Source organism: Acanthopagrus latus, chromosome 6 (assembly GCF_904848185.1).
Source record: "Acanthopagrus latus isolate v.2019 chromosome 6, fAcaLat1.1, whole genome shotgun sequence".
NCBI classification, from domain to species: domain Eukaryota; kingdom Metazoa; phylum Chordata; class Actinopteri; order Spariformes; family Sparidae; genus Acanthopagrus; species Acanthopagrus latus.
The window spans coordinates 14,546,292-14,573,131 of record NC_051044.1 but is presented as its reverse complement, the minus strand read 5'-3'; the positions used below and the strand labels follow the sequence as shown (position 1 = coordinate 14,573,131).

At 43.1% G+C, this 26,840-nt stretch overlaps 1 protein-coding gene and 1 long non-coding RNA gene across 4 annotated transcripts in view; one reads left to right on the top strand and one right to left on the bottom strand.

Annotated features, from left to right (window-relative positions):
* The window catches only part of sema3fa (sema domain, immunoglobulin domain (Ig), short basic domain, secreted, (semaphorin) 3Fa), a 56,040-nt gene extending 29,736 nt beyond the window's left edge, over positions 1-26,304 (top strand). For 2 of the 3 annotated variants that reach the window (XM_037100668.1, XM_037100667.1), the window contains exons 3-19: positions 3,885-4,045; positions 4,134-4,196; positions 7,025-7,144; positions 8,847-8,936; positions 10,098-10,191; positions 11,621-11,740; positions 13,717-13,856; positions 15,108-15,222; positions 20,719-20,788; positions 21,614-21,758; positions 21,876-22,098; positions 22,267-22,355; positions 22,479-22,520; positions 22,919-23,076; positions 23,219-23,301; positions 23,406-23,539; positions 24,141-26,304. In XM_037100668.1, coding sequence (XP_036956563.1) covers positions 3,885-4,045; positions 4,134-4,196; positions 7,025-7,144; positions 8,847-8,936; positions 10,098-10,191; positions 11,621-11,740; positions 13,717-13,856; positions 15,108-15,222; positions 20,719-20,788; positions 21,614-21,758; positions 21,876-22,098; positions 22,267-22,355; positions 22,479-22,520; positions 22,919-23,076; positions 23,219-23,301; positions 23,406-23,539; positions 24,141-24,569 — 2,276 coding nt within the window. In that variant the 3' untranslated portion in view covers positions 24,570-26,304. The remainder of the gene's footprint in view (positions 1-3,884; positions 4,046-4,133; positions 4,197-7,024; positions 7,145-8,846; positions 8,937-10,097; positions 10,192-11,620; positions 11,741-13,716; positions 13,857-15,107; positions 15,223-20,718; positions 20,789-21,613; positions 21,759-21,875; positions 22,099-22,266; positions 22,356-22,478; positions 22,521-22,918; positions 23,077-23,218; positions 23,302-23,405; positions 23,540-24,140) is intronic. The other variant, XM_037100669.1, reaches the window with a different exon arrangement.
* LOC119020895 lies at positions 3,878-5,232 on the bottom strand. The gene is made up of 4 exons (XR_005075435.1): positions 4,866-5,232; positions 4,567-4,723; positions 4,109-4,175; positions 3,878-4,015 (listed from the first exon to the last, which is right to left on the bottom strand). It is a non-coding gene; the product is annotated as an uncharacterized LOC119020895 (long non-coding RNA).
* Positions 26,305-26,840: the final 536 nt, after the last annotated feature.

Here is a 26,840-nt window from a genome sequence, read left to right as displayed (position 1 = left end):
TGTGTGTGTGTGTGTGTGTGTGTGTGTGTGTGTGTGTGTGTGTGTGTGTGTGTGTGTGTGTGTGTGTACTGTTTTTGCACAAGCTGTGGGGTGGTGATTCATCATCATGTTGCTGTCCCCACCTGCACCCTTGACTTACTTTACTGTACTTGAGCATGTGCTCAGCTCTGGGGCAAGCCAATATGGTTGAAATTCATATTAATTCAAGTTATAATCCTTAACATGTCACTTCATGTTGATTTCATGATATCCTTTATTACTGGTGGTAAGGCACTTCAATACAAGAGTGAACACTTGTTCAGCAGTTGCTTCAGAAACATAGAACAGAGAAAGTACTGGTGTTTCTTCAGTGCAACCAAACAAATAAAGACAACTTTAAAGAATGAATTCATTAACTGTCAGTTTTCCATCAGGCTATGAGCAACCGTGATCTGATTTTTTAATGAGTTTTTCTGAGTTTTTAATACATGAGCAGAACACAGAGAAAAGGAGCTGAGTTGGACGAGATGGTTGCCTCGCTGAGAGGTTTGAAGCATGAAGAGCTCCTTTTGGATTTGAAACGCATTCATTGTCAAAACATGTTGAAAATGTCCATGTCGTACTTTGTAAATGACTACAAAAACTAAAAACAGCTCAGACACAGTAAACAGTGAGGCTGATAAGAATGAGATTAAATTACAAACAGTAATGCTGCATGCATCTCTCCATGTAGGCATTATGAACCCTGCTTAGGAATGTCAGAGTCTGCCACTAACAATGAAAACCACTATAAAGAGAAGTAATAACAGAATTTAAATACATGAAACACCCTGGTGCCGCATGAAAAGTTGAACGACTCTTCTCAGCTCCCAGGAACTACCAGCAACAAGGAGTTTTTGGCTGTTTAAAGGTTTATTTAAAAAACATTAACGTCTAGCTCATTCACTTTAACCTGGTCGTCTGCAGCCCATCAAATACAGGCACCACAGTTTGAGAGAGAGAGAGAGAGAGATGAACACACCTGGGGTTCATGAAAGATGGGTATTGGTGAAAAAATGCTGACCAGAAATGACATCAAAAATGGAGTTTGAGTTCACGAAACCATTCAAGATTGCAGCACTAATTAGAGTGGCCCTCAGTCGAGCACATACCTCTGCTGAAGCCCAATTTGGGTTGATTGATTCATTTATTTTTCAAGATCCATGCAATATTTCCAGAGATACCAACAAAAATCTGCAAAAGTCAATGTTAAAGAAAGTGTGAAAAAAAAAAATCTTGGATCTGTCTCTTGACCTAGATCTGGACCAAAAGTTAATGAAGTCTATTCTGGACTGAGACCAATCCTCCGTCCAAGTTTCCTCCAAATTTCATTAGAATCCGTTCAGTAGTTTTTGTGTAATCCTGCTGACAAACCAAGCAACAGATGGACACAGGTGGAAATATGACCTCCTTGGCGAAGTTAGATAAACTTAAAGTTTATGTTCAGTTCGAACTGAACAGAAAGAAAATACACCCACTTAAACAGTATTCTGGTAACCCCAAGTATTAAATTTAAAATTGACTTTGAACCATTAACTTTAATAGATCTGCTCAGAATCCTGTAAAATAATACCCCAATAAAGTCATATAATCACAATATGTTTCCACTGAAAGTCCACAAATGCTCAGGCCTTCTGCAATTCTCCATCCAGGAGAGTGTGAACAAATAGTAAAGCTGTGTTCGGAGGCATCTTATGAGAATTACATGCGTGACAGCCATGTCTATTCCTATTTACTACCTCATCCAGCCCACTGCCCGCCGTGATGCTGCACCGTGACGGCAGTATTTCACAGTTCCTGAAGGAGCTCAGCACACCAGCAGCTGAGGAGCTTTCTAACAGAGGATTCATGTCAGTATTTCAAGATGTCCTCTGCAGGTGGACAACATCATGCTGTCTTTTATTTCCTGAAAAGTAACGAGACATTTTGATTGCTCTCTGTCAAGAAAAAGCTGTTTCAGGGAGTCTCTCTCATTTCCAGTGTGTCTCGGACTTGGCTGGTGGGAACAGTAGGGTTGTTTGTCTGGTCCTGTTGAAGTGGAACGTGAACAGGTCCTCTATCTGGTCCTCTAGTTTTCTCTGCAAATAGAACCAGCACAAGTGCCGGCTCAACTTTCTCAAGCTCCACTTTCCCAAGCGGAGTTTGAAAGACAGCAAGAGAAAGAGAGAGACCTCCTATCAGATTCTCTAACAGCTTGGGAGGTAATGGGAGGACCGGGAGAAAAAGCTGCTTTCCGTTCACCAGATCTCCACTTATCTCCCCTCACACCCAGAGTGTAACTTAAACTCACACTCACGCACGGCAGCGATCTGCCCTGAGCAGTATGTGAGCCATTTGAGAGAAGTTGTATAGTTTCAACAGCGATACGGAGGGGAAGGATGTGGCCATGTTATGCATGTGTGATACGATGTGAGACTAATAATCCTGGGAGTGGTCGGCATCTCCTGCACTGCAGCTGAAATGGAGAATTCACGAGAGGAGATTACAGTGAAGAACATCGTCTCCACAACGGCTCGGTGGGGTCGAGGCTGCCAGAACCTGAACATTATCTGCTGTTTGGCTTTTTTGTAATGGCAGCCATGATGCGTGACTGTAGCTCAGTGCACCAACAGCAGAGCAGTGTGGATAAACAGGCCAGAATTAATGGTCATTTAGAGTTATCCTGACACTTTTCTGTTGGCGTATGCCAGTGAGTGATTTATCGCTTGTCTGTTGCCATTCAGTTCTGACTCTTGTGAGATTTACTGTATGCCTCCTTGCTTTTGTCAAACCTGTCATAACCAGATTTAGCCTCTCCAGAACCCCATAATGGCAGGATGTAATTGTAGAGCAGAAGAAGAAAGAAAAAAAAGAGAAAAGGACAGGCAGCTTCTGTAAATGAATTTTAGGAGAGTCTGAGGGAAGCTTTGGCGCGTCATTAGCATACTATCATGGCACCAACATTAGCATACTGTGTGTGTGTGTGTTGTGCTTGTATTGCTGCCTTTGTGTGGACAAATTGTTGCTTTTCAACCGCACTGTGAGGACATTTCTGCTTTCTGATGACATTTTGTCTGATTCTCGTACATTCAAAGGGCTGTTTAAGAGGATAATATTTGGTTTGAAGGTTAGGTTGGAGTTAGGCTAAGGATAGGGCTAATGATGGGGTTCAGTATTTAATTATGATGAAAAAGTTTAGGGGAAGGAGCTAGGGAATACATTGATTAACAACATGTGAGAATTTTTGTTGAAATTATCCTCAGAATGTGAAGAAATGTGTCATGTGTTAAATAGATATCTTCTGTAGCTAACATGCTAACCAGCTAGCCTTCGTGTCACATTCAAAATCTCCAATATTAGTGTTGAAAATACCAACTCTACCTCAGTGCCTCAAGCTCACAGTCCGGACTGCTAGCTGCACAGCTAACTGAGCTAACTAGCTAACAGCAGCCACAGTTAGCAATAATTTCGCGGCTACTCTGGTATATACCGCCCCCTGTTTGCTTTGAGTATGAATTTAAGTTGTTGGCGGCCCTCACATGTAATGCAAGTGTGTGTGTGTGTGTGTGTGTGTGTGTGTGTGTGTGTGTGTGTGTGTGTGAGAGTGAGTGAGTGAGTGAGTGAGAGCGAGAGAGAGAGAGAGAGAGAGAGAGAGAGAGAGAGAGAGAGAGAGAGATTTGAAAAGTAAACAGAGACAAAATCACCTCTCATGCTGAAAGAATGAAAGAGCATCTCGGTGCCAAAAATAAGCAGCCTACACTCATCTCTCGTGACCACGTCTGTGATTTGCGTTTTCCCATTTTTATTGTGTGTTTTTCCTGCTACCCTATTACAGGCACAGCTTGAAGCAAACCATTTATTTCGCCTCTCTGTTTGCCTCCTCACAGAGTTGAAGTCCACCGGCACCGCTCACCACTTCTCCTTTCTGCTGAACTCCACCGACTATCGGATCCTTCGCATGGACGAGGACCACGACCGCATGTATGTGGGCAGCAAAGATTACATCCTCTCTCTGGATCTGCACGACATCAACAAGGAGCCGCTCATAGTAAGAAAAACGTCCCACACAAACAGTAAACTTGATTGAACCCCACATAAGTTTCCATCTAACCAGCTTGTTGATCTTTCTCGGTCAGATCCACTGGCCTGTCGCCCAGCAGAGGAAGACTGAATGTGTGCTGTCAGGGAAAGACACCAATGTGAGTATTCAAATGTAGGAGGAGGAATGAAACAATTCAATTAGTGAGTAACGCAGCCACTGATGGAGAATTAATTACCGTCGATTTTAATAATTGGGTAATCATTTCAGCTGTTATTTGGGAAAATTATTTTCTGGTGACTGCTGCTCAGAAAAATTGCCATTGCCTCAATGGTCTAAACAATCTGTACAGTGAATGACATCCTCTGTCCCTAGACCCTCGATTCAAGTGAGGGTAAACTTACTTGTTGAGAAAAAAAATCTTTTAGCAGGGGGAAAAGATGGAAGAAACCTAATTACCTTTTTACTATGTTCTAACAGTTTATGGGCTTAAACAATTAATCATGCTGCTATAGGGGGCATGTCTTTACCTCAACATTGTCCTGTAGTCCAAAAAACTGTGAGGGACTATTCATAAGGACTTCAGAAAAAGTATTGGATCCAACTGGGAAAATTCACGTGAACGCCCTCCCAAGCTGTCACTCATAAATGTCGGTACATGAGTTGGCACGCTGATGTCATGTGGTGCTGAAAACATGGCGGAGAAAAGTAAACATAGGGTTGATGGTAAGAAACTAATGTATCTCATGCCAACAAAGATAAGAAAGGCAGTACTGAAGCCCCGAGCATTTAGAGAACCCAGCCAGGTTTTACCACGGCTGCCACTAACCTGCAGGTTGTTTCACTCTGTTAGGAACCTTCCAAAGCAAACAAGGACAACTCGGCTGCAGCCCAAGTGCTGCAGGAGTGACAGGTTCCATGTACCAGTCGATATAATGACATCTACAGACCTTTGTCCTGCCTTTTTATTTGACGATACTCTGGTCTCAAAGTCTCAAAGTGTGTTTTCAGTCAGTTTTTAATGACACTTTTAATTTGAATCTGGCACCAGGGTCAGCGGAGGGCGTTTTAAGGCTCCTTCCAATGTGTGACTTGCTGTGAAGCTCTTATTTACTGTCTCTGGGTTCCCTGATTGCTGATTGCGTACAGCTGCCACCAATTAAGCTCCAGTAGGAACTTGGAACGCGCGACGCTCAGTCGTCTTCAGCGAGAGCTGGAAACGTACTCACTAGCCTACATGTCTCGTACGCATTAACTGATAATTCTATTTATTTTTAATCTTTTTTTTTGCGGGATAATTGTTTTTCCCTGTGTTCTCCAGGCAGGCAGACAAGATGAATTAGCCACTGGAAGCTACAGGCCGCCCGTCTGAAGTGTTAATACGATTCAGACATTCAAACACAGCCACCGCCGGCTGCAGCCCCCGCAAGGAAACTCATCATTGAAATTCATACAAATAACAGATCCTTCGCTTTTGATTTTGCTCACACATTCTGACCCCCCTGGAACACACACACACGCACACACACTCATCTTTCCCATGTTAGGGGTGATGAGACTCTGGCTAATAACCCCGCTGTCCCCTGCTGGTAGAGAGTGCAGGCTGCTGTTTATCCAACTGGAATGTTCATTTATGCGTGCTCGGTGACCCGCGCCTCTCACCGCCTCTGGCTAACATCGTATCGGCCTCCGTGCTCTCGTGTGTGCGCGTACGAGCCTCATTGTGCGTGTGTGCGTGTGTGTGTCGGTGGTGGGCTTGAAATTTCATCACTAAAAATAAGAAATAAAATTGGCTACTGGGGGGAGACATCTTGGCAATCGCAGGCCACTCTTTAGGGAATGACAGATGATGACAATTCAAAAGCAATTCAGAGGGGATGTCGGTTCAGGCGGGAGGTCAAAGGCAATCATCCCCACTGTGCTCTCCGTGGGGGAGCACAACTGTGAATAACACGCACAGACACACACACACACACACGCATAAACAAACACACACACACACACACACACACAAGAACACATCCTCTCAAACCTCTGACTTGTGCATCTGTTGTGTTGCTAAGATCTGCCAAAATGGCTCATCCCCCATCCTGCATACAATCTTTTTGTTATGCTTGGTACATCCTTCTCTTTTTCGCCAGCTGTCACTAGCCGCCGACTTGACAGACAAATCTTGACAGAAATCGTCGGCCTGTACATTTCTGTAGTTTTGATTTGGGGCGGATTGAGACCGGGAAGGCAGACAGCTGGTTGGCAAAAAAAAAAAAAAAAAAAAAAAAATAGAGATTAGAAAGCTGCAGACCTCGAAAGCGCAGAGCTGTTTTTTAGCAGCAGCACCTCTTTGTCTGCGTTCCAAAAAGCCAAGCGTTGTTCTCGTCTGAATTCTCACAAATTTCAAATAAACCACGATGGCGAAGTTTTTTTTGAAAAAAAAAAAAAGCTCCACAGCAACAAGCATGTCTTTTTGTCTTCCTCTAAAAAAAAAAAAAAAAAAAAAAAAACCCTAATTGGATTTTAAATTTCTCTGTCCTTAGAAACCAAAATGTTCACTCAACAGTCGTGCTTGGTCTGACCAGAATGTTTTTTAACTTGTTAAGTCGAACAGAACAGTGAATTGGTTTTACCCTCAATCCCCACAGCAAACACACTTCACAGCTCAGATGCTCTGCTTTTCTTGGTCTCTGCCGCACAGTTATATGGTGTTTGGAAACATTTTTCCCTCTGACAGTGTGGTCTGATGTGAAGCCCGGGCCAGGCCGACACACAGAGCCAGAGAACAGAGCTGCCAAACACAAGCCAGCCAACAACGGAAATGATAGATGGGAGGGTTTAAAGCCAGGCAGAGGGGTTATTAACCATCAGTGGGGCATTATGTATTATGTAACCCTTTTTGTTCCACTGCATTTTCACAATCAGAAATCTTTTTCTTTTTTTCCTTTTGTGTTTTTTTTTTTAATCCCGCCGGGTTTTTGTTTTGTTCCCCCTCAGGGTGAATGTGGAAACTTCATCCGCCTGATCGAGCCGTGGAACCGGACCCACCTGTATGTGTGTGGAACAGGCGCGTACAACCCCATCTGCACCTACGTGGACCGAGGACGCAGGTCACAGGTAACCAAAGACACAGCCGGGCAGCCATGGAGACATTTTGACCTTCACTCTCCGCTTCTTTAAAGAACCGTATCTGTCAATCAATCTCGGGGTCAGAGACTCTCCTTCTGCTCCTGCTCCTCACTTTCCCGGCTTCTCTTCCATCATTTCTGCCTCTTGCTTTTTCATCGATTTTTTTTCTTTCACGGTCTGGGAGACTCAAAGAAAAAAAGCTTGCGGCCGGTCGGCTCTAGATCTCTATTATTATTGCAAAATTGCTGTTGGTGAGGTACCTGACTGCTGCCGCTTAGAGCTCGTTGAGGCACCAATCTTCTCTTGCCGCTGGGAATAGCACGTCGACAGTGTATCTGTGGCAAATACCTAGTAGTCCCCCCTCACCTGTTTACACACAGCAGAGCCTGTGGCCTGTCTTCCTCTCTGGCTGAGAGCCTCTGAAAGGCCATCATTACTGATGGAGCCTCTCATCCATCATCAGCCTTGTAGCTCACCCCTCCCTCCCTCCCTCCCTCCCTCCGTCCATCCCTTCCTCGCAACAGCACGACCGGCCACGCAGAGCCGCAGCAGCTGCCGGCCCCGGCTACAGTCCACACACTTGCATTCACCACGCTGCCTGTTTAGTCTCACCGTTGAAATGGAGGGTTCAGATTTCACTGTAAAGGTCAGTCCGCCTCTTGTCATTCAGCTTCTCCCCGAAGGCCCCAGCGCAATGTTGCTTCACACTGTAAAGATTTTCCTCAGATGTAAACAGAGACCGATTGTTCGGAAAAGTGTTCCGCTTCGTACACGGAGGGCCTCACACGTTTTCAGTCCCACATTAATTCTCTTCAACTGCCTTACACTGGTGCTGTTTCAGGTTTCAGTTTGCAGGTTTTCTGGTTAATATGTCGAGCCCACAGATTTTTGGGAAAACTTAAAAAAAGACATTTTTAATTTCTATATTAGACATTTCAGGTGAAGGGGGTAACATTTTTAACAAAAAAATATCATCATGAATCCTCCCCTGTCATTACTTAGACTAAGACAGGTTTCTTTTTCTAAAATGTAATCTTTAAATGCAAATTATGCATTATCCTATGAATTATTCACTCGTGTGCAAACTGTCAACAACCATAAAAATACATTATGGAGATGTTTTTTTAGGAATAAAATGTTATATTAATCTGGCTATGAATATATGAACAACCCCATCTGCACAAACATTAACAATTATTTTTTGCAGAACATGTTTTCTTATATTAAATGTGTAAATGGGGCGATGGACTCTTCACCTGTCGTGTCTCCTCAGCTGTTTTGTCCTTCACTTCATATGATTCTGCTGGATGTAATGCATTTTATAATTTGTTGTCTCATTTCATTGCATCTCCTCTCCTGTTTCATGGTTTATGCATGGGAGTCTGCAGCTGTGTTTGCATGACACTGAGTCTAATCCAACATGGTTACTAAATGATGAATGTCGCCCGCCGGGCTCTCTTCACTCTACTCTGACTTCCACTTTGACATTTTTCTCTCCATTTTTTTAGATTTGTTCGTCCCCGTCGAGTCTTTGTTTTGTTTTAGTTTTTCCGGTCCTTCATTTTTGCACTTTTCCTTTTCCACCTCTTCTGTTTACGTCCTGGTCGCCATCAGGTTAAATTCATTTTGTTCTGAGCTGTTGAATGTCGTAATGAGACGGCCCACTGTGCCGTGTCTGTGTATGTTCTAGGGCTCCCACTACCTACAGGCAGCCCAATCTGGAGGGAGAACAAGTCGGGCGGCAGACTACAGTGCTACGTCAGAGCCTTTGGAGGCGAAGGTGGGCTGAAGGGAGTTTTGTAAAGGTTTGGTGCCCACCTGGAGTACCTTTAGAGTTTCAGGATTCCCTAGATCAGTGAACCTTTTCCTTTAAAATTACAAAAAGAGATTTTGTTTTGTAAGACTTCTTCATCAGATTCTTGTTTTGAACAACATTTTCTGCTAAAGAACGTTTTTCTTCCATGACATCCTTCTGTTTTTTTTTGGGGGGGGGGGGTTGTTTATACTTTCCTCACTTGTTAGCAGGGACAGAGCTTCATGGCCAAAAGTTAATGTCACACATTTTAAAACTGCTAACAATCAATCAATTTTTTCAACCTGAAGATTTTTTGTTGTGATGATGTTTCAGACGTTAACAACACACATTCACAGCATCATTCCTAAACCTCAACAGAAGCAAAAATCCTTTAGGTGCAGGCTTCGTTACTGAGATCATGTGAAAAATGGTTTTTGGGGATTAAAATTACAATATAAAAGGTTTTCGGATGAGTACGTGCAAAGTTGATAACGATTATTTTTCCCTGAGAGGTTGATTTATGGGTTGTTCCAAATGGAGATTCAGTACATGCACATATTTTTGAGTTATATTTTATGCCGCTCCCTGAAAAAACACGATTCAAAGAGGGGATAACAAATGCAGCATTGACATTATTCTGCTTCCACTCGCATATTTCCTACCTGTCAGACACCGTCAGCCCGCTTTGAAGTGCCCGACAAACCTTCCATGTAGACACACACCCAGTGTTGACACAGATGTTCAAGATGTCCTCTTGCACTCCGGAATAATGAATTCTTGTTTGAGCCACTAACATCAGACGCATGGTGGATGAGTTTTGGATTGCTCTCAGCATTTTCCTCCACCTCCCCATCTCACAGATAACTGGCTTTGTGTGCTTTTTTGTTCCCCTCAGCAGATCCAATAGTGCTGTGAGAGAGTCTGTGTTTTTCGGCGGCTGTGGGGTCACAGCTCGCTCCTCGCCATTGTCACCGTGCCTCTAAACCGATCGCGTTATTCGTTTTATGCTGCTGCTGCTAACATCCGAGTATAGTCAAAGTGCCTTGTACATGCTGCATTCTAAGAACACGGTACCATGAACACAATGGATCTGGGTCCAAATGGAAGCAAGACAATTACTGATGATGTCTGTCCCGTTTCCTATAGGAATACATTTTCCGGCTCGAACCTGGTAAAGTGGATTCTGGGAAAGGAAAATGTCCTTATGACCCCAAACTTAACAGTGTCTCTGCTTTGATCAGTAAGTCCCTGCTTTTTTTATTTTTTTCCTTCTTACATTGTTTACAGACAGCTCTAAATAGATGCGTGTGGAAAACAAAGACGTTCTGAAGTATTTGTAGAGTTTTAGGCTGTTCAGCTTCTGCGCATGCCTCAAAGGGAATTGTATGTATCCACATTGATTCTGTAATTCTTTTGGTAGGGTTTGCCTAAAGTTCAACCCGAAATCAAAGACAGGTTGTTGTTGTTTTGTTTTTTTTTAACTTATCTCTTACCGGTAGTGCTATTTATCCATCTTGATTGTTTTAATGCAAGTTGCTGAGTTTTAGAGATATCGGCCACAGGGGTGTCTGCCTTATCTCACATATAATGGAACTAGCTCAGCCTGTGGTGCTCAGAGCAGCAAAACATATGAGCAGCTTCATGTAGGAACTATTTTCATTTGGAGAGATGCAACCAAAGAATTTGGGCAATTTGTGCTGATCATTTCAGTTCGAGTACGTTCTATAGTTCCAGTTTTATCAGTATGTTGTTTTGTCAGACTGATGTGTGCTCTCACCTATCCGTGGGTGGTCTTTTGTTGTCAGCAGCTTACAGGTGGTCAGACATGGCTGTTGATCATCAGTGACCTCCTGCCCTGTGTGTGTGTGTGTGTGTGTGTGTGAGGTAGAGAGAGAGAAAGATAGAGAGACCCTATGTTTTGCTTTCTCCCAGCTGACCTGAACAAAACTGTAACCTCAAGAGAGTCAGCTACAGGTCGCCTTAAGTAACTGACAGCGCAGCGACGTACCACACTGAGAACAACAGAGGAAGCTGGAATTCCCCTGGTTTAGGAGTTTTGTTTTTGTTTTTTTTACACCTACTGCTTTTTAGTTTACCCCCTTAAAATAGCACTACAGTAAATACTCTAGCCAGTAAATGTAACCTTTTTATAGGCATGGAAAATGACCTTTTCTGACACCAGACGTGACGTGCCGGAGACTCATTTTGTCAAAACATCGCACTGACAGGGAGGTGAAACTGAAGGACTAAAATATCAATCTTTGATTGACCCGTGACCTCGACACCATAAATCCAGCTGTTCATTGAGACTGTGTAAATCCAGCTGTCTGATGAAATTACACTGACTGGCCTCGTGAATGTGATATGATTGCATTATAATTGAAAGGTCACTTTTAAACCAAACGTGACATTTTTCCTGGACCAGATTTGATCAGATTTTATAAATAGGGTGTATTTTGGCTTGGTGCTCTGTTTTTTTTTTTAAATACAAAGACATTATAATCTTCCTCATGCAGCTGCTGTGCATGCCACCGGTCTGACTTTGATTAAACCTGGAGGGACGATGCAACTTTGATGAACTTAATCAAGTTTCAAACAAACATGTACTGTACTTTAACCCGAAAATATTTCGCCCAAAATGACTTCACCCTCCCTTGTTTGTCTGACAGATGGAGAGCTGTATGCAGGAGTCTACATTGATTTCATGGGAACAGACTCGGCAATCTTCCGTACGCTGGGGAAGCAGACAGCCATGAGGACTGATCAGTATAACTCCAGATGGTTAAACGGTAATGTCTCAGCTCACGGCTTGTTCTCCAGCCAGCATTATTTCTTCTACTCATCTCTTTCCAGGCCGGTTTTAATTTATTCCTCGGCTCCTGAAGAACACTGCTGTAATGTTTCACCTGCTCTTCAGCACTGTCCTTTCCTCGAGCCTTTTCCTCTAGGAAGGAGATTGTTGATCTTTCCGCCCTGCTCCACTTGACCACATGATCAGTTGAGTTGAAGCATAAAATGCACTATGCTAATTGTTGACCGCGTGCCTGCGGAGCCTGACAGCGAGGTCAGTAGTAGTGTAGTAACGGGGGGGGGAAATGACTGAATGTCAATAATGACTCCGCTCTAATGAACCGTGATTGCCACAGCGATATAAATGCTGGTCGGGGGGCTTTCGGTTGATGTTGCCAAACCAATCACGGCCTCCCCCAGTGTTGCCGGCTCCCAGATTTTCCTCTGACCCTGTTGCCCTGACAACAGTCCCCTGGTAGTGGTGCACTGAATCGGGACACCTGAGTCCTGCTAATCAGCCATGTGGAATCCCCTCCCCCCATTACATGGTTCCTGGTTACCCCCCCTTCTCCTGATTTTGGTTTGTCCTCATTTGGGACCCTGGTCTGTCACAATGGGGAGGGGCACCCTGTGTTGTATGCCCAGTGATGACCCAGTAAGTCAGCCAGTGGGAGCGCGCGGTGATTCCATATTGAGCATTGTTACTGGGAAGAAATAAAGGGGTTGGGTTGGGGTTAGTTAAAGTGCTGTTCTGGGCCCCGGGCTACTATTATTTATGTTACAGCAGGGATCGCTCTCAATAGACCTCTTCCTCTGTCTCAGAGTTTGAATGATGTCTGTGGCTGAGTACAAATCTTCACCGTTTAGACTTGTAGACTGAGACCTCTTAGACTAGAATCATACAAACTGTGACAATGTTCACTGTCATCACGTGAAGTTAGCAAGGGTGTAAGAGGACATATGACTCGCATGTCTCCATGGAGGTTACCTAAAGTTCCCATCTCAGAGTATTTTTCTTCAGGATCTACTGCTGTCAACACCAGTGAAAGGACAGGCTCACATTTTTTTTCACAACTGTTTTAAAACAATAAGTGCAAAATCAATATGGACTTTGAAATTGTTTTTGCTCACTATTATCATTTCTCCTGTTCATATACTAGCTATTAATTTAAGTGCTGGGGGACTAAATCTGCAGACCTAGTTTCTTTTGCAAAAATACACATCCAAACCCAATGTAAGACTACAGCGTTCTGACTCAGCCAGATTAATCACATACCTTCCAAATTTCCATTTCGTTCTATTCCAAATAGAGACTTTTTCAGTGAAAGCTTCCCTGTGACTATCGCTCCACTTGCAGAGAAACAAAGACTTGGGAAATACAGAGACAATTTCAAACTAAAAAAGAAACTTTGGAAGACATCCCGTCTAACTGGGACTGCTGCAGCCTGTTATTAACCTCAGCTAAACTCCACAGTGATTTCTGCACTGAACACTGAACAACATAATTAACATTGGAAGCATGTAAGGAAAGCGTCTCGGTGGAGTCGCTACAGATGGACAGGGTCAAAATGTTACCTGACTCACAGAAAGACAATTATTATTGCATTTCTATAACAGACATCAGAACATTGGATAAAGCCAGGTTCTAATTCCCTGTTGCATTTTGTTGACATACTATAGTCAAACATTCTTACAGCATTTTGGGCATCTTTTGTATGACTTGATGACTTGTTTGTAATAAACTGTTAGACACGTCACATCAAAGACCTGCTGGGCATTCCTTTCTTTAACTCTGTCTCCACCACAAGTGGACTCCACAGAAAGTCAGTTTGAGGTTTGATTTGATGATTTGATCTGAACAGGCTTCTGCACTCGTGGCTTTCCCGGGTACACGCCCTCTAAGTGCAGTAAAGTCCGGACATTTTGAAGTGAAAAGCTGCTAATGGTCTCTCCTTCTCTTCTTCCTTCTTCACAGATCCCACATTCGTCCATGCACACCTCATCCCAGACAGCGCTGAGAAGAATGATGACAAGCTCTACTTCTTCTTCCGCGAGAAAGCCTCTGAGATGGGCCAGAGTCCCATGACCCAGTCCAGGATAGGGCGGATCTGCCTGGTGAGTTATCACACCAGTCAGCAAACCTCATGTTGATCATCACAGCTGAAAGGTTTATATGTCTCCATAGTGGTTAGTTATAGTCCGTAGTCCGCTCTGAGAGGCCCAGAAAGTAAGTTCCCCATGATAATCAGTAATTGCTGAGCGTGCAACGGCAACGCACACCAATTACCAGTCAGAAAACAAAATCTCCGCTGTTTGCCTCAACAGCTGAGTTTGGAAAAAAAACATTCTGTTATTTTTGTTCCTCTGGATGAAATGTTTGAGCAGCAGAGTTTACTTTGGTCCACATCTGTATACATGCATGGACATCACACACAAAACCAGAGCTGATGTAGTGCTGCGGCCTGGAGTGTTGTTTTCCACTGAAGACGGACAAATAATGACGCTGGGTCTCAAACTTTCCAACCATCTGCATGCGGACTTCAAAAAATGTCTCTCCAGATGCCCCTTGTGTTCGCAAGATGCATTCCTAAAGTATGTTATTTACAAGAAATCTATGAAACAAGACTTTGGTACCAGTACGTCCTATACATGTTGAGATATTTCAAGTGAAAGGTTTGACCTGATGTTGGAACTACAAGATCACCAACTTCTTTAAGATTAATACTTGAGGGAACCTTAATCTGTTTCACATTCAATCCAGCAGCTGTAGGACTATTTGAATTAGAAAACATAGCGTACCTGTACCTGCTGGTGGTGCTAGAGGAAAAGTCTGAGGATCGTTTGAGTCCATTGGCTCGATCCTCTGGAGATCATGAATGTTTCTACAAAATGCCTCAACAGTCCATCTGAAAGTCATTGAGGTATCTTAGCTTGGACTAAAGTGGTGGACCCAGAGCCCATTATTAAAGCCATGTGGTTTTAAACATGGCTGTATGTTTAAAACATGCCACATGCCACCACAAGAAACTTGAAAACAGATTTCTTCCCCACTCAATGTCACTGTAGATATAGATAGATAGCGAATGTACGTCTTCCAGCTTTGCAAATCATCAGGTCTCCATAAAAAGTGTTGAGCTGCAGCTCACGAATGATTTTCCCAAGGCTTGAGTCTTTACCTCAGCAGTAGAAGTTGGCTGACCTCCTGTGCAGATGGGCCAAAGCTGACGCACAGAGCTGCTCTTGATTCATACAGGCCCAATAACAACAGAGCCGGTGCAGTTAGTTTGGAGGGTTGTTTCAAACAGCTGTTAGTCAGACATTCCCGTAGAGCTCGATGGTTGACTACTGTGAATCTTCTCCCCGCAGAATGATGACGGCGGACACTGCTGTCTGGTCAACAAGTGGAGCACGTTTCTGAAAGCTCGACTCATCTGCTCGGTGCCCGGAGCTGACGGCATCGAGACGCACTTTGATGAACTGAGTGAGTCTGAATGATTATTTCCTTGTTCAAGATTCTCCCACCATCGCTGACCCTTTTAGAGCGTTTATGGCACTTTGTTCTTTCATCTCTGGCCATTACACACCCCATCTCCTCACCAGGCTCGTATCCATCATCCGTTGATCTGTGATCTAAAACTTAACTTTAGACCCAAATATATAATAAGATTCTTAAAAGCGAGGTGTTATTCTAGAGAAATATAGTTGATATTTGAACTCCAACACCCAAACAAATACTCCCTACCCCTAGTTCTCTTAAATTCATGCAAGCTAACATGCTAAGATGAGAAAGTTTTCCATCGCCAGCACACTTGAGACAGTGATACTCACAACGTTCCTGCTCTTATATCTAACTTCACAACAACAGCATACCGTGGCAAACTAGATAGTAACAAAGACATAGCAACACTAATGTTACCATACATTGCGTATCAAGCAGAGACTTAGCGCTGAATACTTTGCAGGTGAACACTGCTCTTCCTGGATGATACACGTAAACCACATCTTTAGCTGCCAATAGTTCCTCATGTGAAACGGATTGGTTTGTATGTTAAGAAGTAAAAAATGCTGCATTAACTTGCAATATCACATGATTACGCAACCTCTCAATTTACTGTCCCCCTCGTTCCTCATATCAACCCTCCTCTTACTGTGCAGAAGCTTGAACGCCACCTGTTGCTGTTGATTTGCTGGAACAGTGTTGTGTGGTGTTGTTTCCTCATTACATAGCCAGGGCTTTGTAGGAACACTGGATAAACACTCAGCGTGCACAACGAACACACAGCTTGCGAACCTAAAGTAGATATTCTTTTGAATTTGCCAAAAAGTTTACCGACAGACCACAATGTGGGGATTTTACAAATCTCAATAAGCAACTCGGAGAGCGTAATGCATCAGCCTCAAGTGCTTAGTGTGAAGCACATAATGAGTACAAGCATGACCAAGATGTAGATGTAAAATGAGACTTTTTACATGAGAGCACAACTCCATTTCAAAACAAAGGTCTCCAGATGGTCTCCGTGCTGACAGATTCAGTATCAACAACTTCCTCTTTAGTGGAGTTCTCACATTTTAACCTCCATTTGCTGTGCATACTTTCACCATGATGGTAAGGCTTTTAGCTTAACATCTACTCTAATTCTGCTGCAGTGTGTGAGCAGAAGCTCAATGTACTGGAGCGACGAAAACACACACACACACACATACACACACTCACTCACACCCTGCAAAGCAGCATTTACAGCAGCATGTGTCTGCTTATGAGCAGCAATGCTGAGAAGAATCCCAGGGAAGCTGCAGCTTTAGATTAAGGTGTCACAGACTCTTGCATGTTGAGCTTGACATGTCAGTTCCTTTGAACATCAACTTGACTCCTGCAGGTAACATCCTTAAAGGTAACATCCTTACTCTAAGACTGTGATCGTTTCAAGCGCCTGCAACATGTTTCGCAGAGAATTTGTACTTTAAGAAGACTAGCGATAGAAAAGCAAACACACACGCATACAGAGTAATCAAAGTAATGAGCAGCTGGGATCAGCCCAACGCCTGTGGATCATCCCGGCCTGTCCGTCAATCACATGACGGACAGGATTAAGGAGGGATTTGTAGTATCCCTGAAATTGTAATGACTGGTGGTATGAGTAGCAAATCTTTCACTGGTTTTCACTGGTTTTTGAATATGTGTCCTCATTGGGAATCAAATTCATCTCAGCCAAGATTGAAGTGAGAGAAAGACTTGACGATTTGTTTGTGATTTGAACTGAAAGGTTTAAATAAGATGAGTCCATCTGAGAAAGATTAGCCTCTATGAAGTGCTGTGTTTCACACTTTTGGAGGGCAACAGTCATTTTTAGAGCCACAGAATATGTTTCAAGGATTATAATCACATGGCGGCCATTTTGCTGTGACATCACGCTCATAGTGTGAAGCTCAAATATTGTACTGCTGTGTTCTGGGGTGCAATTCTTACAAACATAGGCAATCTGCAGTTGATCGTGTTGAACGCTAACATGAGCTGAAGAGTTATCAAATACATTGCTCTGCCTTGAAATATGGCAGGATGTGCCTCCAGAGTTTCACTGCCCATCATCATTTCAGTTGCTGATTAATTGGGGAGCTGTAAAATGATAGTTTGTCAGATTATCTGCGTTTATACATCTGATACACATTACATTATCCTAGCATTTTAACTTCCCACCCTGAGCATGACGCTGGAGGAAAATGGCCACACTGTGAATTCGTCGCATAATGCAAAAAACAACATTTGAAGAACAACTGAGCAATGAACTTTTTTTTTTAAATAAACCTTAATCTTGTATAGAATGTAATTTTTTGGGCACTAAATGTCCAAATGGAAGAAAATTCCATTGCTATGAAAGTAATTATTATACTATAACAAATCTATAAATGATCCCAAATTAACATAATGAAATGCAGCATGTGACCTGTAGGGTGTTTCCTGTTAAAAGCTGCACACATGCACATAAGATTATCTCTGGGTCATAAGTGTTTCCAGTCAGATGCATTGTGAAGCAGAATAATTCACTCAGTAACGGTGCATCCACCGGCGCCATGAGCTACATGTATAGCAGCAGCTCTTATTCCTGCTGTGATGAGGCTTTGCAAGATGCAAATGTATGTGATGCATTAAGAGCACTCTGTCAGTGACAGAAGAGCGCTCTTCTGTCAGCGTTGCTGTACTTTAAGCAGTCTATCCACAGCGCAGCAGGTCAGTTGTAGTTTGAGTGCAGATGAGCATTCGCGGTGAGGTCATAGCGAGTCCTGAGGCGCAACGAGACATCCCACAGCTCTGTGGACGTCCTTCCCACAACCACAGACAGTCTGGTCGAAATGTATTCTGTCTCCAGTCCTGCTGGTCCTGACGGAGCCCTGCAGAGGCATCAGAGTGGTTGTATGAGGACTCATGGGAGAGAGTGGAGTAGATTCAGATGGTGAGGCAGAGGCTAACAGAAGAGAAAGCGTTCAGTGCGGCACCGGGGGAGAAGAGGGATATAAAGAGAGACACACAGACGTGAGAGAGCTGAAGATGTCTGCCAGACAAAAATGAGAATGAATGTGTGGGCGATAAAGTTTTATTGCCTTTTCTGAAATGTAATTATGGAGTGAAAAATTGTTTTTTCATTGAGTTATTTCTTATGTTGCTGTAGACCACAAATCCCAAAACCGCTTAACTGTATATGAAGACAAGGGTCCTGTTTGTTGTTGCTTTGTTTGTTTTTGTTTTTAATTTCCTCCAAATTTATTCCAAGTGGACATTTCAGCAACATATTTTCGCTGCACATCCTTTAGACTTTGCAGTCACTCTTCCTTCCAGTGACTGTTCAGTGGGCGTATCACTCACTTTCTCTTGTTTTCACTTTACAAAAACACTGTATTTATCGCCTCGCTTTGTGCTTCTTTCTGCGCTTGCAGCAATCAGGAGATGTTTCTCTGCTAATGTGATGCTGAAAGTGCCTCAAAGGCTCCGTCTGATCTGACACATCAGAAACACAAGTTTGCGGTGACGCAACTCGTTCCATTTCTCTGCTGATTTATTTCTTTTTTCTTTCGCTGCACTCCCTCTGTAGCCAGGAGGCCTGTCAAACTGGCGTCAGATGGGGTTATGAATTTCTACTTTGTTTGCCAAAAGTTAATTTTTGCTTTAGTGTGCAGCCATTACCTGCCATTTCATACCTTGGCATGTGAGAAGGTCGATTTTGCTGAAATGATTTCGAGCTCCCAATCAAAGGAGAGTTTGTTGATTTTGCAGAGTCAGATATTATGTTTTCACAGAAGCCATGTGAATCTTAGCTTGTTTATCTTGAGGGTGCAAGGATCAAGTCATGCGTCATTACATTGCGTCCTCAATGCTTGATCGTAGCTTCACATTTTGTTCTTTTTACACTCTGACTTTTTACGATCGTTCAGGTGACATATGAGAGATAAATCTGAGTGGATGGCTTTACGTTCTTACTGTCTTGCTTCAAGCTTCACAGATAACCATGACAAAGATCTCAGGTAAAAAAAAAAAAAAAATGGGTAGGATTTCAAGCCTCATTATTGTAATTTGTGTTTTGCAAAGAATTGACTCCACATAATTGTTGTCCTTGTCTTTTCAAGGCCATTTAAATCAAGCCATGCGAGCCCTTTGCATCAGTTTCCCGCTGATGCGTGGCATTAAATGGACCTATGTGTTCTCTATGTTGTGGTGAAGTGTTATTCTACTCAACCTGTCTACTTTAAATTTATTCCATTTGCCTTGCTTATTGCTTTTCCTTGCACTTCTCTCTCATTAAGCCATCAGAGGAGACGCAGGGTTCACGATCGCTTCAGCCCTGCAGTCATTGGATGCATATGGCTCCTATTAAAGTTATGTTTCAGCCCGAGATCTCCGTTTCACCCGTATTCCCCGCTGGGACTCAGGAACTGTAGTTTCAGCATTGGAAGGAGTTTGGATTCAGGATCTCACTGAGGCTCCGGCAACCACAAATCATGAGGAACTCTCCTTTAAACTCCCCTTCCTAGGAAGCAAGAAAAATCTCCATATGTCACAATTACAATCACTTAAGTTTGGAACCAGGTGGAATCTGGAAAGCTTTGGACGATTTGATGCAAGACACAGACACTAATATTTACTTAATGTGTCGTCTATTCTCTGTCTGACCGTTCGTCTTGACAGTTGTGCTTCCGTTTTCATCAGCAGAATGAAACTTTAAATATTCTCTCAATTACTGAAATACAATGTTTGGTAAATTTCAGAGGAGATATTGTGCTTCCACTGCATTTCGTGAAACTGCTGTAGTTGCTGGTTACTTGACAGATTACGAGTTTAGGTACAAAGACATAAAAAAAAAAAAAAACGTGTTGAATACTTATTGCAACGACTGCTCAGACTTTGAAAATATAACTTGCGAAGAAACATTTCAAATAGTACAAAAACATCACGAGTTTTTGAGTGTTACGCACGTTGTGAAACTGTCAAGGTTTGGTTTGGTTTAGGCACCAAAATTACTCAGTTAAGTTTAGAAAAAGATCATGATTTGGGTTAAAATAACTACAATACTTAACTAAGTCCAACACATCACTTACTTAATTTACCTTCACATTATTAATACAAGTTACCTTCCGTAAGGAGTCTCATGTGTGACCTGTCCGACTACTGTCCGATTTGAATAATTGTTTGAGGCACCAATGGGTCAAAATATAGCCAATATTTCACAAATATTGGATACAGCAAAGATACGTTTCCAAAAAATAACTACATCTGTGGAGCAAGACATTATTGTTGTCACGGTGCTGTTACTTCCAGCTCAAAGCGTTTCTATTTGAGGAATGAGACTCAACAAATTCCTTTTTCACCAACAGCAACTGATAAATCCTGCATAGAATGACTTGAATGGTCTCGGTACTTCTTCTTTCTCTGCTTTTCATGCCGTATCACTGTGACTAATGACGTCTAATCTTTGTCTTCATCTATTAGGGGATGTGTATATCCAGCCGACTCAAGACACCAAGAACCCCGTCATCTACGGAGTCTTCTCCGTTTCAGGGTGAGTGACTGACAGCTTCCTCCGACTCTCTTAACTTTCATGCAGTTTGGAGAGAAGGTGTATTTTGGTTTCCTGCTGCAGTTTCTGTTCATTTTTCACTCAGCCTGAAGGCATCGGTTCTCTCTGATATTGAAATGCTGTGTTGTGTATGGCCTGTCAGATTTAGGCTACAAAGACAAAAACGGGACTGTGAATGTGGAGCCCGGAGGGAGTCTCGCTCCTCTGAGAGACTGACTGAGCCTATAGTTCCTTATAGGTCAGGTTTGATAGCAAGTTGTCATTCAACAGCGCGGCATTAAAATTCAAGGGAGCCAACCAGACATGGAAATTTAGATTCTGACTGCAGGGAGAGGCGCGTGCAGAGTCATAATAAACGCGCCTTGATTAATGTATTTGAGAAACAAATACTGTTATTGTTTCCATCCTCTTCTAAGGCATCAGGCACATTTAAACCCAGCTGATAAAAACACATGCGGCGCTAATGATAGAGGCCCATGACAGGAGTTACAAACATAGTACACCCACCACACAGCAGCGAGAGCCCGAGCTCTGGCGATTCTCTGCAGTACGTGGGTGTTTGTATGTCAGTGTGTCAGACAGCTTGACTCTGGTTGAGTGTGTGTTTGTGCGTCACAGTGTTTCAGTGTGTTCCTGTAAGAGGCCTGGCTGAGTACGTGGGAAGGAAGTAGATTGTACCAGCCGCAGAGAACACCCGTAGTAATTATCGCAGGGAGTGAGTTAATCTGTATCCTCGAGCTGCTGCTGCTGCTGCTGCCGCTGCTGTTGTCTCTGTGCGCTCACCCTTTATCTCCCGCCCTCCTCCAGGTCTGTGTTTAAAGGCTCGGCGGTGTGCGTCTACTCCATGGCCGACATCCGCATGGTCTTCAACGGGCCTTTCGCCCACAAGGAGGGGCCCAACTACCAGTGGGTGGCATACACTGGGAAGATCCCCTACCCACGACCTGGCACTGTGAGCTATGAACAATAAAGATCTTTTATATAGAATTCGTTTTTTTTTTTATTGCAGAGGGAATTTGCTAAATTGCAGGTTTGATAGTTATATGCTTTTTTTTTTCTTTTCCAATAGTGTCCTGGAGGCACTTTCACCCCCAACATGAAATCCACAAAGGATTACCCAGACGAGGTGATCAACTTCATGAGAAACCACCCCACCATGTACAATGCGGTATACCCAGTGCACAAGCGCCCCCTGGTGGTCAGAACCAACGTGGACTACGAGTTCACCACAATTGCAGTGGACCAAGTGGCAGCTGCCGATGGGAGCTACGAGGTGCTCTTCCTGGGCACAGGTCAGCACAACACGTGATACGATGGTTGTACAGTGATGTGATAGCATGTCATGTCCTCTGGCCTTGGCTCTGTCCAGATGGGTTATATTTAGGGAATTTTCAAAGCAGTTTCCCGTCATCATAATTTAGTGGATATAATTTGTGTTTTTTCATTCTCCTGTTTTGCAGATCGCGGATCAGTCCAGAAAGTGATTGTCCTGCCCAGAGACGACCTGCAGACAGAGGAGCTGGTCTTAGAGGAAGTGGAGGTCTTCAAGGTCGGCCCTTACTTTCTTTTCCATCTCGTTTGTCTTGTTTGTCATCTGTGACAAATATATATCACAAATATGTCATTTGACTTTCTGCTCATTTTTAAGCTGTCATTAACTTTGTCACCGCAGGTTCCAACATCAATCACCACCATGAAGATTTCATCCAAACGGGTAAGTTCCTTTGAGGTGGCTCAGACCACACAGTTAAGCAAATGAGTAAATTGCAGCACAGCAGTCAGACGTCAGATAAAATATGTGTGTATAGTCATTACTCTAACCGAGAAAATTATGTAACTAATGTACAAACACACAAAACAAAAAAAGTGTGACAGTTTGGTGGAACTGTTCTTAGCTCATATGAAAATATAAAACAAACACAAACAAGCTTAACATGCCTTAAATGGAGAAATTCTTTCAAGGAAATCCTTCAGAAAAACATAGCAACTGATTATAAACTCGACAAAAGAAACCACTAACTTTCTCAGACCTGTGAAATAAAAGTTGTACTGAATATGTTTATTTCTGATTACTTTATTTCCTGATCTTGTTTTTCTTTCTTTTTGTAACAGCAACAACTGTATGTAGGCTCGGTGTTGGGGGTGACCCACCTGGCCCTCCATCGCTGTGATGTGTACGGGGAGGCCTGCGCTGACTGCTGTCTGGCCAGAGACCCGTACTGCGCCTGGGACGGCAAGTCCTGTTCCAGATACTCATCCTCACAGAAGAGGTGAGGATTAAGTTTGTATAGACAGCCTGTGCGTAGGTTACGGAACTCGTTTGCATGTGTTTGTGCGTGTTGGTGTTTTAAGTGTTTGACTTGATAACAAGGTTATTTCGATGTAAGTTAAGCTTTTTATTTTGGTTTGTTGATCTGACCCCTCTAGACGGAGCCGTCGGCAGGATGTGAAGTATGGAAACCCGATCCGCCAGTGCAGAGGTTATAACTCTAACAGTGAGTGTCTGGATACCCACCTAGCTCTTTGAGTGTGCTCTATCCATCTATCTAGTTTGTATATCTCATCTTCTACATGAATAACACAACATATTGTTTTCTAGCCAATAAGAACACTCTGGAGACGGTGCAGTATGGGGTGGAGGGCAGCACCACGTTCCTGGAGTGCCAGGCCAGGTCTCCTCACATGTCTCTCAAGTGGCACCTGCAGAAGGAAAACAGCGACAGAAGAAAAGAGGTGAGCAAAGCCTTCACTGCCACGTGGTTTGAAGCCGTCTGTATAATCGATGCACATTAATGCATCTCTGATGTGTGAATCTAAAGATGGGTGACACATTAAAGGGAGAACTGACATGAGGTGTCTTCAGCCTGTTTGGTCAAATGGCCTCGAGGCTCCTTTCCAAGTCTATGAACACCATTTCTACACAAAATATTGTGTCATTTTTACATATGACATGTTAAATGAGGTATTCTCGTTGAGAACAACATATCTTTTGCAAGAGTGACCTGAATACAGCTGATAGACATAAATAAAAACAGACCCAGACATAACAGGAGAACACATGACATCAGAGGTAATTGCAGACACAAAATACATCGTAAGATTAAAGTATATATTATATTTTTTGGCCTTATGGTGATGGCGGTGGAGAGCTTTTCAACTGGATTGAGATCTGGTGACGCAGTTTATTCATTGTTATTTTCCTGATGCACAGAGGCATTTGATTTTGATGTGTGTCTCTCCACTCTACTCTGTGCAGGTTTTCCTTTTATTTATTCCCCCATCTGCATCTGTGTTAAAATTTTACATTTAACGATTGTACTGTCCATCCTTCCAGATTCGCTCAGAGGGCCGCACCCTGAAAACAGAACAAGGCCTCCTGATCCGCTCTCTGCAGTCGTCCGACGGCGGCATCTACCAGTGCACCTCCACAGAGAAAAACTTCAAGCACACGCTCGTCAAACTGCAGCTCGTGGTGCTTTCCAGTCGCACGGTCAACAACGTGTTGGTGGAGACGGGCAGCCCGGCCCTCCCTCCGCTGCAGTCCAGCACCTGGACTCCCAGCGCCGGTCAGTATAAGGACCTGCTGACCATCCTGAGCCAACCGGAGATGGGCCTGATTAACCAGTACTGCCAGGATTACTGGCAGCTCGGAGAGGGCACCCTCGGGGACAACAAAGCCAAAAGCCTGAAGGAGCTGAAAGAGCAGAAGAAGCCTCGCAACCGTCGGCATCACGATGAGCAAACGACTCCGGCCGAGACATGAGGAGCCGGATTCACACCTTATCAAACACACCCCCCCAGTCTACCTGTCCACCTTCTCACACCACCTCCTAGGGAAATGACTCCAGTTTAGAAAATCAATGGACAAGACAGACACTGCAACCAAAAGCAACAGCATCAAACAGTCTCTATGTAACTGTTGAAAAAAAAAAAAAATACACAATATTTATTGTAGGTTGTAAAAAGTAATTCTTTGTACCTATCTAGAAAACATGTTTTTTTTTTTTTGTGAATAGGTAAATCTGTGCAAATATTGTTGTTATTATAATATTATTGTTAGTGTTATTGTTTATTACGATGTGTTATTATGTTGAGAATATCTTTATGTTTGGTGTTTTTGAGAAACAGCAACAGTAACCCGAGGACATTGGGAGTCATCCACACATGGATTCACAGACTGTTAAGGTGACCGTGTTGGATCACTTGACTGCTGGCAGTATTCAGTGTCTACGCTGGAAGTCGAGTGGAAATTCTCGACCTCCTCGAACTAAAGCAGACAGCTTCTTTTTCTGTTGTTTTTTTTTTTTTTTTCCCTTCTTTTTTTAACTGCGAGCTGTTGACAGAATGATGACGGCATTTCTTGGGACATGAACGGATGGAAAAGAAATGGCCGCCGTCTGCAGCCGTGACAACGCGTCACGCTCTCGCGCGGTCGCATGTTGATGAAAGCAGGCCCCTACAGTGAGACGTCCCTCCTCTCACGCTGTGGTCCAGCCTGACCTCACGTTAACGACGTCGCATCGCCCGCACCCCAAATTCTTCCAAAAATCAGTTGCTGCCAAGTGTTTGTTTCGTTTATATGTGAATATCACATCTCAATGTTGTATCCTTAACAAACGTGATCTTTGTGATAAGCTGTTTTTCGGGGTGGGGGGGTTAAAGGGTGTTCTAACGACACAAAAGCTGAAAATATAACATTGCCTTCTCTTTTCTCTTTTGGAGATGAGGAATTCCAGCAGGCAGCTATATGTGAGTTTGTGACAGTTTGTGATAAATAAAAAAGATATTAGAGACAAAGCACCTTCTGTTGCCAAATTGGTAAATACTTCACATGTATCTGTGGCATCTGCAGTATATTCATATAAGGCAGAGCAGCTTGTATGTTCCAAGCGCTCCAACGTTTGCATTCCTGCTAGTTTCACGCTCAATGTCGGTTTCATTAATTAGTCTACACATTAGCTTAGCTTTGATTGGAAAATTAACTACTTTAACCAGTGCTGTATTTTCCGTATTAGCTGGTTGACAACAGAGCTCTACTGCAGTGCCATCCTGCCATCATACACGCCACAGACTTCATATAAACTGTTTATACTGAGCAGCTTCCGTACAGTGAAAGAAAACTGTCACAAGTACAACCACTAACAAGCCGATCACCACCAACCCTGAAGAGAAACATGTACCAAAATCTTCAGTAAGGTGGCTTTTCATTGTGCATGGCATGTACAGTGTATGTATATGGTATTTGTCTAAAAATGCTCTGTTGCTGTGGATGTCAGTGAATGTCTTTCTTGTCGTGGGAATATGGAAATACTATCAGTGCAGGAAAAGATGTGCTCGAACCTTTTTCATGGTGGGAAATGCTGAAAGTACAAGAAGGTCAGATTGTGATTTTATCTCTCTCTCTCTCTCCTCCTCCTCTCCCTCTGTATCTCTATCTCTCTCTCTCTCTCTCTCTCTCTCTCTCTCTCTCTCTCTCTCTCTCTCTCTCGTTCTCAATACCTTGCAAAACAAATTTGCATATAGTTCAAACACGTGCATCTATTTTATTTTCTCTGTTTGGCAGACTCTGCTCTGGGTCCTTGAGGTAAAGTAATGTATGATATAATGCACAGTTGATGTTATTGTAATGACCTGTAAAAAATTGCTATCTTTTTCTTCCACATCAATGTTGCTGACTAATAAATTAAAGCTCTATATTTTATAATAACAAAGGTTCTGTTTTGTTTGCCGACGGTGAACGTCTGCAGGGAGGTTTGCAGATCTTTCACTTAAAGCAACATTATGTAACTTTTTTTAACTTTAATATAGCATCTTCAAAATCATGCTGATGGTACAGTGTCTTGTAACAGGGTGAACGGTGTCTCTGTGACTTGTTTCTGCGCTATGTAAGAAGGTGGGATCACATGTTTACTTCAACATACAGTTTTTCAATACATAACATTGTTATGATGTGATGTTTTTTGTCAGACTCGGGAGCTTAACCAATGATGACCCGCCAAAAGAGCACAGAGCACAAAAGTTAAAGTGACGATAA